This window comes from Gossypium hirsutum, chromosome D01 (genome assembly GCF_007990345.1).
Source record: "Gossypium hirsutum isolate 1008001.06 chromosome D01, Gossypium_hirsutum_v2.1, whole genome shotgun sequence".
Classification (NCBI taxonomy): domain Eukaryota; kingdom Viridiplantae; phylum Streptophyta; class Magnoliopsida; order Malvales; family Malvaceae; genus Gossypium; species Gossypium hirsutum.
Window position 1 is genome coordinate 4,544,386 of NC_053437.1, and position 14,246 is coordinate 4,558,631.

The 14,246-nt window shown below is 31.3% G+C and overlaps 1 protein-coding gene across 2 annotated transcripts; it reads right to left on the reverse strand.

Annotated features, from left to right (window-relative positions):
- Window positions 1-675: 675 nt before the first annotated feature.
- On the reverse strand, window positions 676-2,989 carry LOC107944975 (ATP synthase subunit d, mitochondrial). Of its 2 annotated transcripts, XM_041086833.1 has the most exons (5): window positions 2,719-2,989; window positions 2,363-2,444; window positions 1,363-1,427; window positions 1,190-1,276; window positions 676-1,106 (listed from the first exon to the last, which is right to left on the reverse strand). In XM_041086833.1, exons 1-5 carry the CDS (start codon window positions 2,887-2,889, stop codon window positions 1,014-1,016), a joined length of 498 nt encoding a protein of 165 aa, XP_040942767.1. In that variant the 5' UTR covers window positions 2,890-2,989; the 3' UTR covers window positions 676-1,013. The 2 variants fall into 2 exon arrangements, with proteins under 2 accessions (XP_040942767.1, XP_040942766.1); XM_041086832.1 differs by having other exon boundaries at window positions 906-1,276; window positions 2,719-2,904.
- Window positions 2,990-14,246: the final 11,257 nt, after the last annotated feature.

Genomic DNA, 14,246 nt, shown 5'->3' on the forward strand with positions numbered 1-14,246 from the left:
ATTCTTATATGAATTTACTCAAATCATAATATATGATACTGTAAAATATAAATTAACATAATTATTATTAAATATATTATAATTAAAATATATAATTTAATAAAATTCTTAATAATTAATATTCTTATATGAATTTACTCAAATCATAATATATGATACTGTAAAATATAAATTAACATAATTATTATTAAATATATTATAATTAAAATATATAATTTAATAAAATTCTTAATAATTAATATTCTTATATGAATTTACTCAAATCATAATATATGATACTATAAAAGAAAATTTGAAATAATTAATATTAAATATATTTTAATTAAAATATATGATTTAATAAAATTTAAAATAATTATAACTAATAAATTATATTTTATGAATTTGTATAATTTAAAATAATTATTATTACATATAATTTAATAATATATAATTTCATAAAATTCTTGATAATAAATTTTCTTATATGAATTTATACAATTTAAAATAATTAATATTAAAAAGAACTAAAAAGCACATCCCGATGAATTTGGATAAATGATTGTCTAGATGCACTTGAATCAATAAATTCATTCTTGATGTAAAAACCTTTTTATATTAATTTATATAATTTAAAATTTCAAAATACTAATAATATAAATAACCACTTATTAAAAAATACATATAGAATGGATCTAGATAAATAGGTGTCCAAATTCAATTGTATCTAGATAATATTCAAATAATAAACATAAAACAGAATGGAATGAAGAGGGCAGACAGTAAAAATTTTGCCATGAAAGTATGACTGCGGATGCCTGCTAAATAGAATGCATGTCTTACAAGATCCACCTTGTTTCTCAAATGATTTGATAAAATTTTTCTCACACAATTATTTTCTTATCATTACAGCCCAATCTTTCTAACCCAGATCACCGCACAAGAGAAAAAGGGGTTAAAACAACAGAAACGGTTCAGAAATTCTAGTCGAGACCAAAAGCTTGGCCATTAAATTCACAAAGATGTCAATAGCCCTAGTAGTCATTCCGGATCTCATCATCGAATTTCTTTTTAAGCTCTGGATGTTTCTCAAAGTACTCGTCTGCGGTCATGGTGCTGATATTTTGCTGTTCATAAAAAAAGATAAAAAATTCAGCAATTGTGATTTGGAACACAACAACACACATTTCGGCATTGTTTTATTTATTACCTTAAGTTCTTGAACCTCGGCAATTTCTTTCTCCAATCGCTCAGACTCTTTCAAGGATTTCTCCTCTGCCTCTTTCAATTCTATAAGCTATAACCACAAATAAATAGCACATCATTCGAGGAAAAAACTTGGAGACAGGGTAAAAGAGAGTCAATTATCTTGTTGATTCTCACCAATGCATCAAATTTTGGTTTGTATTGAGGAGTGACGGTGTCAACAAACTTGGGGATCTCTACACCTGCAATGGAAGAGTATATAACATTTGTAACGGTGAATCCCTCAAAACTCCATCCAAACCTTATAACAAGCATGATAAATATGATTACTTCGACTGCTAGAAATTGCAGACAAGTGAGAATTGAGTAGCTAGATGTCTATATTTTCTTCATTCTACTTTGAACATAAGTATAGGAGTATCTCAAGGTTTGGTGTCCAGAAGAATCTGATCACATAATAGCATTATTGAAATGAAACATCTACGGCATTAATTTGAAATTGTTAAATGCTAATAGCATTCAACAAGTGAATTGCACACAAATAAGAATTGTATTTGCAAACAAAATAGCAGCCAATTTAAACAATGTCCTCATTGGCAATTGATTTCCATTTAACTTTCAGTGAAATATGGGGCATAGAACTGATCAAGGAAAGATCGAGGAGATCTGGAGCTGAAAAATAATTGATAACTGTGTTACGCAAACTCGAGTGCAAGTGTCAGATCAGGCTAAATGTCCAAAATGGGTATGTTCAACTTTTTTCCAAGAATTTGTAGGGTCCTTAAAGGGTCATATCCCCATATCTATGGTCCAGATATAGGTCAGGCATTGATATTTCCGTAAAAAACAGTCAAAGAAATATAAAGCAATAGCAAAATCCATACTTTACTAATACCCCTTCCAAAACCCCAAAAATTGAGAGTGAAGAAAGGAAAGAGCTAGCTACTTAAGGTGACTATATCAGCATCCAACTAAGTAATAGTTCCCTTGTACCATATAGATGATCTTCAAAGTAACAAATTCAGGAAGTGGCACCGCATGAGGAACACAAACATGTGGAAGCCAAACAATTTATGATTTTACAGACCTGCAACTGATCTAAGCATAACCATATATAGGATGACTGGAAAATTGGATAGAGAGTAGGCCAAATATGATAACTATCAAATTAACTTACTCTCATATGCCTCTTTGTACATATCTACCAGGCGAGAGCCAATTCCTTTTCTATAGTACTCCCAGTCAATGGGTTCAGGTTCCTGCTTAAGAAATCGGATTATTAACAAGATAGGACTGAAACCTTGAACAAAACTAAAATTTCCTTAAAAATGAAAAAAAAAGGTTCCAAAATCAAACCTTGAACAAAAAAATTCAACCTTATTGAAAATTTATTTCAATATAAAATATTAAAATCATCATTAAAAAACTAAAACCCTAAGATCTAATCAACGGATTAACCCAACAAATCTATGAAAAAAATCAATAAAAATGCTAAAAAGGAGCTAGGGATTAGAGAGAATATAAGAAAAAGACCTGGCTGAATTTGGTTTGTAAAGTAGAGTTAACTTCATCAAAAGTGCGACGAAGAGTAGCGAACTCTTTGCGAGCCTCATCGGAGACCAAAAGCTTAGCCATCCCTTCCCAATCAATGTTCTTTGATGCTTTGAACACGACATCGACGACTTTCTTCCCCAGTCCGCTCATTTTTCTCGCACTTTCTCGCTTCCCAAACGCGAGACGGTGGAGATTTGGTTCGAAGAAAATTGCTGTTGATGTTGGGAGGGAGAGGGTGGGGTGGAGCAGCAGATTTTGGCTGGGGAGGGTAAAACAGAAACGATTAGATAATCCTTACTTTTGAAAAGGATTGGCTAATCGTTGTTGAAGCAGAGAAAATGAGGAATACATCTGTGTTGTATTAGGCCTGTAATAGGCAATACATCAAACCAAACACGGGATTAAGTGGGGATTAGTGGGGCCCACGGATTAGGGGTGTATTGGCTAATCCAATACACCCAACCAAACACGCTCTCATTTGTGTGATGCAAAGTGCAACATGTAGGAAAGAATGGGCACACGCTCCCCAGTACCCTATTATCCCTTAAAAAGAGCTAAAGGGCAACAACTTGATTAAAAGATGATGAAAGGGAAAGTTCATCATTATTTGGATAGAAAATTCATTCATTTCTACCCCAAATTGTTAGTACTTAATAAGAGTTTGAATTACTTTTCTAGTGCTACTAAGAGTCTAAAGGAAGTACAAAGATTGAAAATAGACTAAAGTTGAAGACAATCTTTGAAATATACTTAACCAGATTAGAGTGCAAATTGAATCCATAACTTACAAATAATATAATGACTAATTGTTAGATTTGATCTTTAAAATATACATGGGTGCCACCCTGCTACATTGGGTAGTGTAAATTTATTTTATACGAATTTGATGGTTAGAATATGCTATAAGTCTTTATATTTTTCAAATTTTGAAATCTAAAAAAATAGAGGGACTAAATTCCTTGAAATAAAAATATATTGATTAAATTCCAAATTTTTGAAAAGCACAAAGAGTTATAACACATTTTAACAAATTTTGATTACAGAGAAATAATTAATTATTTAAATATTTAATATTAAATTATTTTATATATTATAAATTATGTGACACCCACTTAGTTAGTGAAGGACAACATTATACAAAAAAAAAATCAACTTTCTTACCAATACTTATTCATTATAATTATGATAAATAATAAGTATTTTTGGTTAATTAGTTAATTTTTTTTAGATTCTTTTACTATATTATTGTACTCATGCCCAATTTTTTCATATCATGTTGTATATTTTGCTTTAATTAATGATTTGAATTATACAACTTTGGAAAAAGATTATGTATTTGTTTCATATTAGTGTACCGTATCCAAAAATATTTACTGGTTGGGTTTGGATTTAATTTTTCGGGTCAATCCAAACTAATTAAATGTTTAAAGATTTAAATATATATAAATAATTTTATATTAATATTTATGTATTTTTAGTGATATATAATGAATCAAAATTGATATTGTGTGAAAAAAATCAAAGATAATGCACATACGTACCATCTGATTGCATCTTCAACCAAGGTTGTGTGCATATCAATTCCTATCGAGTGTCAGGATGCAGTGAGCTTCGACGGTTGGGGGATCTAAGATATAGATGATACTACCTAAGCTAAATTGCATTGCTCCAATATTTATAGAACTTTCATCTTTGCTACCAATGAACTAAGAAAAGTATTAGGGCTCTTGCAGAATTCAATCAACATTATCTAAACATGATAGCTTTCAGGAAAATATACATTTGCAGTAGGACTCTTGTTACTAGAGAAGACATTAATGGTTTTAATAAATAGCTTGAAATAGTCAGTAATGGAACTTGCCCATTCCCACTCTTCACCATTTGAAGCAAGGTCTGAAATTCAGATCAAGCTCCTATTAAAAACTTAAGCGAACTATGTAGCATTGTTATAAACATGCTTGCCCCGTAAAGATGGAACACCTACTCACCATGTACTGACCATACTTCTCTTTGATTGCAGGCAAATTAGCAACACACCACCATTACTGTAGAGATGAGGCAGTCCCCTAAGGGCTGGCATAGTGTGTAATCCCTCAAATTAGCATCCTGCCCAATAAATGAAAAAGAATTGTTAGGATCGTCCCGATTAAGCAACAAGTAACAAAAATAGCGGAATAAATTGAGAAATTGAACACACAAATTTAACGTCGAAAAACACCTCCAAAGAGGATAAAAAACTACAGGCAAAGATAATTTTATTATAATGACAAAAGAACGAAGAGTACAAAAGATGGAGATAAAAACTAAACCCCGAAAACTCGAAAACAAAGAAGTCTCAAAACGTAAACACAAAATTCTCTAAATGTGTTATGAGTTCTAATCTCTAATGGGTGTTTTTTCTAAGGTTGTAAAAGAGCCTATTTATAGGCTAAATTCATATGTCAAATAATAAAAAAATAATTTAAACTAATCAGTGTTTGACTGAAATAAATAAACAGAGTTTAACTAAAAGATTATTTTTCAAATTTGACTGAAAATAGGAGTCATACTTAACAAATCTCCACCTTGACTCATATTTCTACAACGCCATCTTTGCCAAAGCCCGCAACGAGCCTATCTTGAACTATGCAGGGAATTAACTAAGTCGAATCTGTGCTTAGAAACTGGAAGAATTCTAGCCTTTCACTTGTACACTGTCAAACCAAAACTGACCCAGGTCTGATTTTCACAAACACAGTGCCCTAACTTTTCAAAACCTGCATCCAAAAGAGAACCTCTCTTCAACGAAACGATCATACATTTTTCCCTCCTATGACCAAGTTGCCTCCGCTCCAAATGAGTTGACTTCGACTCTGTAACGGATGAGGGACGTCCGATTTCACCTGTCACTGTAGAACCTTCCAGAATATAAAGACTGCCAGTTCTTTTACCTTTTAACAAAACGAGAGCTCCATAAGATACTTTAATACCGCTCAACTCGATGTTGATTCTGCATCCTTTCAAGTCTAAAATACTCAAGGAGATGAGATTTTTTCGTAAATCAGGTACATACCTGACATCTGAGAGTGTCCTAATTGTCCTATTGTGTGTCCTGATTTTAACAGTTCCAATACCAACTACCTTACTAGATGAATCATTTCCCATGCGCACAACTCCACCTTCAACTGAACTGTATGTAGAGAACCATTTTCTATTGGGACACATGTGGAAAGAACATCCCAAATCTAGGATCCACTTGGACATGAGTTTGGAGTTATCGCTCGTTGACACTAACAAGAAATCATCACCGCTTTCATCGGCCAAATTAGCACCAGCTACATCTTCCTCGTTACTTTCAGCAGCTTTTTTATTTTGTAGTTTATAACAATATGCTTTGACGTGACCTAACTTGTTACAATAGCGACACATTTTGTCTCGTTTCTTTGATGCTACCAAAACGGAAGCTTGCCTATCTGCCTTGCTATCCAAATGAAGCTCATTGTCGAGTTTGTCTCTACTCAACAAATGACCCTTCACATCTTCGAACGTGATTTTGTCTCTGCCATAAATCAGGGTCTCCCTAAAAGACTTGTATGAAGGGGGTAAAGAGCACAATAATAACATATCTTGATCTTTATCATCAATATGAACCTCAACTTTCTTTAAATCATTTAAAAGAGTAATGAATTGGCTGATGTGATCTTTGTTCATACGAAACGTAAATAGGCGTTGTTTCAACACTAAACGATTAGCCAGAGACTTAGTCGCATAAAGAGTTTCTAACCTTTTCCACAAGGCAGATGAGGTCTTCTCCATCAATACCTCCTACAATATCGTATTCGCGAGGCACAACTGGATAGCAGACAAGGCCTTTTCATCAAGCTCTTCCCATTCAGTTTTATTTAGATTCTTAGGCTTTTTCTCGGTAACAACCTTTTTCAAACCAGATTAAACTAGAATTGCCATCATCCGAACTTGCCACAGATTGAAATTTGTCTCACCATCGAACTTCTCAATTTCAAACCTTGTTGTTGCCATATCTGAATGGGTTGATCTTTGAACTAGCTCTTGATACCACTTGTTAGGATCGTCCCGATTAAGCAACAAGTAACAAAAATAGCGGAATAAATTGAGAAATTGAACACACAAATTTAACGTGAAAAAACTCCTCCAAAGAGGACAAAAAATCACGGGTAAAAATAATTTTATTATAATGGCAAAAGAACGAAGAGTACAAAAGATGGAGATAAAAACTAAACCCTGAAAACCCAAAAATAAAGAACTCTCAAAACGTAAACACAAAATTCTCTAAATGTGTTATGAGTTCTAATCTCTAATGGGTGTTTTATCTAAGGTTGTAAAAGAGCCTATTTATAGGCTAAATTCATATGTCAAATAATAAAAAAATAATCTAAACTAATCAGTGTTTGATTGAAATAAATAAACAGAGGTTAACTAAAAGATAATTTTTCAAATTTGACTGGAAATAGGAGTCATACTTAACAAGAATAGATATATAGCTAAACAAATCAGTACTTATTAAGTTCTTTACAAAGGAAGTGGTTTTAATGTTTAGTTTATGTGTTTTGATGCAATTAGGAGAAGATCATGAGACGGTTGATCCTCTAGCAAACTAAGTTCTCTTTTTAAGTTGTTGTTTCATTCAAGGGTAAGTAATTTCACCATTGTAGGGGCTATTTTATTTTGTAATTAGGTTCGTTTAATGATGGTTGTATCGATTTGGTCAATTGGGTTTAGTAAAAATTGTGTTAATTAATTCATGTGAGTTGTTGGTTTAGGTACGAGATTACTTGTTCGTGAACCTACATCAAAAAATATTCAGGTGTGTGTTTATAATCCGAACCCACTAAGTTAAACTCGAAAAATCTAGAAAAAACCAAGCAAATTTTGAAACTGTTGTTCGTCACACAGCTTGGCAGGCCGTTTGCCAAGCCGTGTGGAGCACATGGGTGTATGCGATTACACGGGCAAATCAGGCAGGGCGTGCGATCGCGCATGCTAGTGTGCAATCACACGGGCAAGACAGATAGAGTGTGTGGGCCATACAGTCTGGCCATTTGGACCGTGTGGGCTCATTTTCTAAAAATATACACCTAGGGTCATTTTGATCTGTGGTTCATATTTAAACCTTCAAAAGGGACCACACTATGTAATTCAAAACTGAAAACATGATATTTGATTATATGCTTTTGTATGTGGTACATAAAAGACATGTGAAATATATGTATATATATATGATCTATGTTTTGGCAATTATAAAAGAATGATTTGTTATGAAAAGCATGCGTGACATCTATATTATGAATATTTGTTAGTATGTTCATGTACATTGGGTTCGGATATGATATGATGGAGGAAGTGTTGACAATTTAATTAGTTGTCTTATCTGGTGGTTTGAAACCACATATATCTGTTCTGGTGCTCAGCCACGTATATATGTTTCTGGCAGTTTATCGTATATTATTATCTAGCAGCTTGACTGCACTATTTCTGAAAAGTGAGATACGCTCACTTATTGGTATGTGGGGGTGGATGGATACTTGATACCCTAATTGATGTGTAGTGATGGATAGAGATGATGTGTAGCGGATAAAGGTATATGCATATGAATATTTGTCTACCTTTGAAAATGATTATGAATTTGATTCTGCATCTATTCTTTTTTTTTTACTCAGTCAATTGATTATAGGAAAAGGCATTGGGATCACCCAACCCATACCAGTTCGAACAAGGAATCAAAACCAACCAAATTATTCCAAAACAGAGTACAAACAACCAGAAAAATAAAAACAAATTACCAATATGCTCTAAACAATGTATTCCTCGACAAACCTGCTTTAGCTAAGGCTTTCGCCATTCTATTCTTACCTCGATTTGTGACTTCAATTCGAACCTCAGCCATTCGCCTTAAACTTCCTTCAATATTTGCGAACAAATTCCTAAACGACCACGGCCGAAAACAATTATATTTCAACCAATCCGAAATAGTAATTGAATCGCATTCTATTATTAAAGGGATCTATTCCTTCCGAATCAACTCTATAACCATCTCTGCATCATCTTTAATTGCCATTAGAACCGCCATTTCCAAGCCCTTCGTTGCACATCTGAAATTCTTTCCGTAACATTTATGTGTCTGATTTGTTGTTTGAGATATATTGCACATCGAGCTTGTAAGCTTACTTTTTGTATATTTCCCTCTCAGGTAACCCAGCAACCTTAGGATGGATCGGCATAGTAGGAGCTCAGTTTTAAATTTTGTGTTTTTTGTTTTTTTGAAATTCTGTTAAGTTTAAGAATTATTTTCAAGTGGACTGTTTTATTTGGACTTTTTGGGGCTGTTATTGGTTTCAGATTTATTCTTTATTTTGGAACTGTTTTATCATACTTTGAATATTTTATTTCAAACTACAATGTGTTGGATTTCAAAATCAAATCACTGTTTTCAAAACTCTGCTAACTTAAGATTTCCACTGCAAGAAAATTAAGTGATTGTATATGTGTTTTCCGAAATAAGATGTAAATACTTAATAATGTATTTTTCCGAAGTTTTAAAAAGGTCAAAGTCAAGTTTTGTTCTATGATATGTTGTCGAGCTTTAAATTTTGGGTTTCAAAAACAACATATGTAATCCCTTCAAATTCCATAACATCTAGGCCAGATATGAGGTGTTATAAAAAAGATTGAAACAATTTAATCCCTATTGTTGACACCATTTTTTTGATAAAACGGGGTCGACTTGAATTTTGAAAATAAAAACGAATATGGGAGTCGCCACCAATCTTTTTTGATGAGGTGTGATCGGGTCACCTCAAAAAGTGGTTGTTTTTAATAAACGATTTGATCTTTATTAAAACCACAATTTTGGTCTGCGAAATTTAGAATGGGTTCGGGAGTCGGTTAAGTACGAGGAAGGATTAGCACCATCGTAACGCCCAAAATTGGTGCCTAGTTGATTATTTAGTGTCTTAGTGTCGAAAATTAGAAACTTTAAAGAGATTTAAAAATACGATCCTTAAAAAAACTTGTATAAATCGAATTAGCCGATAAGACCTTCTCATTTTGGAGAGAGAAAATGCCGTACCCAATAAGTTGGGGCATGCTATTTCACTTCTTCAAAAATGAGTTTGTCCAAAAACTCGTGAAATAAAATTGAAAAGGATATTCAATTGTTTAAGTCAGATGAAAAAAAATCGCAACCCAATACGTTAGGGCACAATTTATCAAAATTCGAAACATTGAATATTGTCTTTATTATTTTTTAGAAAAATTCCTCGTCTCGAGAAAACAACGTGTCATATCCAATGCGTTAGGACACAACGTATTAAATTCCCGACAATGAGCTTTTTATTTTTATTTTTATTTTATTAAAGAGCATTCTCGATTATTTAGGTTCAACGAAGAAAATTGGAACCCAACACGTTTGGGCTCAATCCTCTTGAAGATCCCAAGTATCGAGTATTGCCTTTATTTTCAAAATTTTCCTTTTTTACGAATTTGGGTAAAAATTGATGTAATGTTAAATTTGATATATGAATAAATGGTTACGTTGATGAATGACAATAATATTAAAAAAACGAATAAACAATTCATAGTACACATAATGGAAATAAGCACACAACATACATTATTTAAAGACTAGCATTAATAATCAAAGACGAATAAATTAAATAACATATATAAAAATTTCAAGATGAGTAGTATAGAGCAAATTAAAATAAATAAAATGTAGAACAAATTTAAAATGATAATAAATGAGTTTTAAATAAATAATGTAAAAACGAAATTTAAAATCAACTATATACAAAACAATTTAAAAATATTATATATATGAAAAATTTCAAAATAAATAATGCACATGTACATATAAAAGCGTAAAATAAGGAATATATGAAAAAAATCTTAAAATGGATAATAAATAAAACATTTAAAAAAAATAGTAGAGTTGAAACAAAGTCCAAAACAATTTTAAAATAATTAGCATATATAATATATTTTAACATAAGATAAAATAATATATAAAGTACTTAATGTATAGAAACTTAAAATAAACAAAAATAAAACAGTTTTGAAATAAACAATATAAAGAAATAAACAATATAAACAATTTAAATTACATAGTACATATAAATTTAAAATGGGTAAGGTAGGTGTATACATATATTCGAAATGAGTAACATATATAAAAACTTGAAATAAATAATAACAAATCTAAAACAGTTTAAAATAAAATAATACATAACAGAAAATCAGAATGAAATGGGGATAAAAGATCAAGGGCGTGATTGAAATCAGAATGAAATTAAATGGGCATAATTAGAAATTGCAAAAAGGCATAAAGGACTAATTCGCAACGCGTTGAAAATATCGGGGAGCGAAAGAGAAAATGTCCCAGGCCACTTGCGTGGCATTTTATCGGAGGGCCACAATGACACACAAATAAAATCATGGGGCAAATTTAAAAGAAGAAAAAAAATGGAACCAAAATAATAAAACAGAAAAGGCGGAAGGATTGAAATGGATATTTTCCCACTTTCAGAAAACACGCAGATCTCCCCCCAGGCGGGTCGGGTCGCGGGCGTGCGGGCAAAGGCAATGAAACGACGTCGTTTTGACGTCAATGCACTTTGAGCAAAACGGCGCCGTTTAGCCTGGGCTATTTAAGCTTTTTTTTTTTTGAAATTTCCATTTTGTCCATGCAAAAGAAAAAAAATTTCAGAGACTTTTCTTTTCTCTGAAACCCCTCCCACATCCGGCCAAGGGCTCGGTCGACTGCCGCCACACCGGCCACCAGCCACCGGCTAAGGGCCAAACTCAAATTTTGGGGTCGGTAAGCACCGCAAGCCGTCGGCTACCACTCATCGATGACAACTATTACCATGAACCACACAACTACTTTAACTCATTATAGATAATAAGTGAAAGACTTCATTATAGTGTATAGATTAAACATATCCAAGAAATGGATAAGAAGGAGAAGCATATTATCGGAGAGTTGAGCAGCCATTTTTGAATATATAGATTAAACATATCAACATAAAGTCATGAAAATCGAGTGAATGGAGGATATGTTTTCGTTAGTACCCATGTCATTTATAACATGTGGTTAAAATAAGTGGTAATGAAACCTTCTCTTTTTTCTTTTTTGTAATTGTTTAGATTAAAATTGAATCATGAAATTAAGGGATAATGCGATATTTGGTGTTTGTGATTTAAAAAAATGCTTAATGTGGTATTTGTATTTTAAAAATATCTAATGTGATACCTGAGCTATTAATTTGTGTATTATTTGGTAATTATATTTTTATAAAATATTTAAAATGGTACTTGTACTTTAAGAATGTCCAATGTAGTTCATGAATGATCAATTTGTGTATTATTTGGTACCTGTACATTCATAAAATGTCCAATGTGGTACCTATTGAAAATTTTCAATGTGGTACCTAAACTATTAATCTGTGTATTATTATGCTACCTGAAGCGGAGACCTTTAGTAAATGGTAAACCAACAAATGGAAATTGAACACGTGAATTTTTTTTTTCAAATTACCAATTCTACGTAGATAATATAATATTATGTGAAAAAGATAAATAAAACAAAAAAAAGAGCCTAACGTCTAGCTAGTACTTAGTGATATTGCATGAATGTATCATAAATGAAAAGACAACTTATACTTGTAGATAAACCTAAATATGTCCTTAGTCTAATAAAAAAATGAGCAAACTGATTAAAAGGCTAATATGTCATCTATTAAGTTGAATTAGAGAGGTGTTTTATCTTGAGTATCGAGACAGACGACTCTCAAAAGATAAAAACATAAATACAATTGATTAGACTGACAATATATCTGACAAGACCCAAATAGAATAGATCTTATATCCATTTATAGATATATTCACTGTGATGCTTATAGTGTGACATACCTTAATTCTGAATGGATGATGGACTATGTATGCATGACTCGTATATTTTTATGTAAGTAAGCCTAAATTTGAATAGATAAGGAACTGAAAGTTGGTACGTTGAGTATACAACTTCTGCAATATGTAGTATCATTTACAATAGTAGAATTCATAACCCAACTAATGGGTAAATGTAATCCTTTCATCAACATTACATGATAGATAAAAAGCAAACATGAACAGAATTGTTTGTCTTTGTGATAAATGACTTTATTTCTTTTTAATAGTAATTGAATTTTCACGAAAAATATAATTATTACCATGAGATAAAATAAGATCATATTGGGAGAACAAATTTATCTTCAAGAGATTAAAGATATTCTATGAAGGTAACACATTTATGAAAAGATAATTAGACGAACATTTATTAAGTAGCTTTTGTAATGGTATGTAGTTAGAGAAAACTTAGTCACAATATTATAGCGGAATGACTTCGTGACTAAATAAATTTATAATTAATAGGTAAAAAGTTACAACTTAACTATAAATTATTTAAGTTCTAATTATATATGTCCAATTGGTCCCTCCCTTAACTCGTTGAAATTAGAAATAAATTGGACGTATAATCAAATAAAAAAATGAATGGAAATGATGAAATTAGAGAAATTAGTTGCATTCACAAATGAATGTATTTTCTCACCAAGTATAGAAATGACTTGAGAGTTAATTTAATATTTTTAAATTATTATTTAATTAACTATAATTAAATAATTGAAGTTCAAAAGTGAAATTAAATTAGTTAGTCATTGTGAATCCGTTGGTAATATGAAATATATTTTCTCATAAATTCATTTACGGTAAAGTTGTCATAACTTTAACGCAATTAAAATTGGGTTGAGAAAATTTTTCAATTGGGAAATTAATTTAGTTAATTTAATTAATTAATATTTATTTTGAAAAATAGAAAACAAATATTGGATTGAATTAAATTAAATTATAAAGTACTGAATCAAAAGTACAATAAGCACATATAATTGGATTTGATACATGAGAGACACAAAACCACTTGTATTATATGAAAGGGACTACAATTCTAGTATTTTTAACTAGGGTGTGCCGCCCACCCCTACTCTACTTTGAGAGTAGCAGTGTGTTTTTTTTATTAAGGTAGTGTTTTTTATTAAGGTAATATTATTTGATTAAACCTTATTCAACTAGTATTCTTCTATCTTTTCATATAAATAGATGACACCAGTTGACCTAAAAAACACACTTCATCGGTACTCTGCTAGAAAATAGTGGTAATTTATTTACTTAGAATAAATTTTATTTTTCTAGAAATTAAAATCTTTATCAATTTTTATTGAGAGAATTATTTTCCTACTTAAAGTAATAATATCATTTCTTGTGTTGTGTTTAGTTCATTTTACTTGAGCCTACACTCGATGCAATTTAGGGGCACGAGAATAGAGAAGAAGGTCATTCGATTGAAAGCTAGAATTGACTCGAATCCGTCTCGCATAAAGTATAAATACTTTTGGTAAAAAAAATTATTGCTGTAAATATCACAAACGATATGCTATAACTGTAAACCGTTTTTTTCA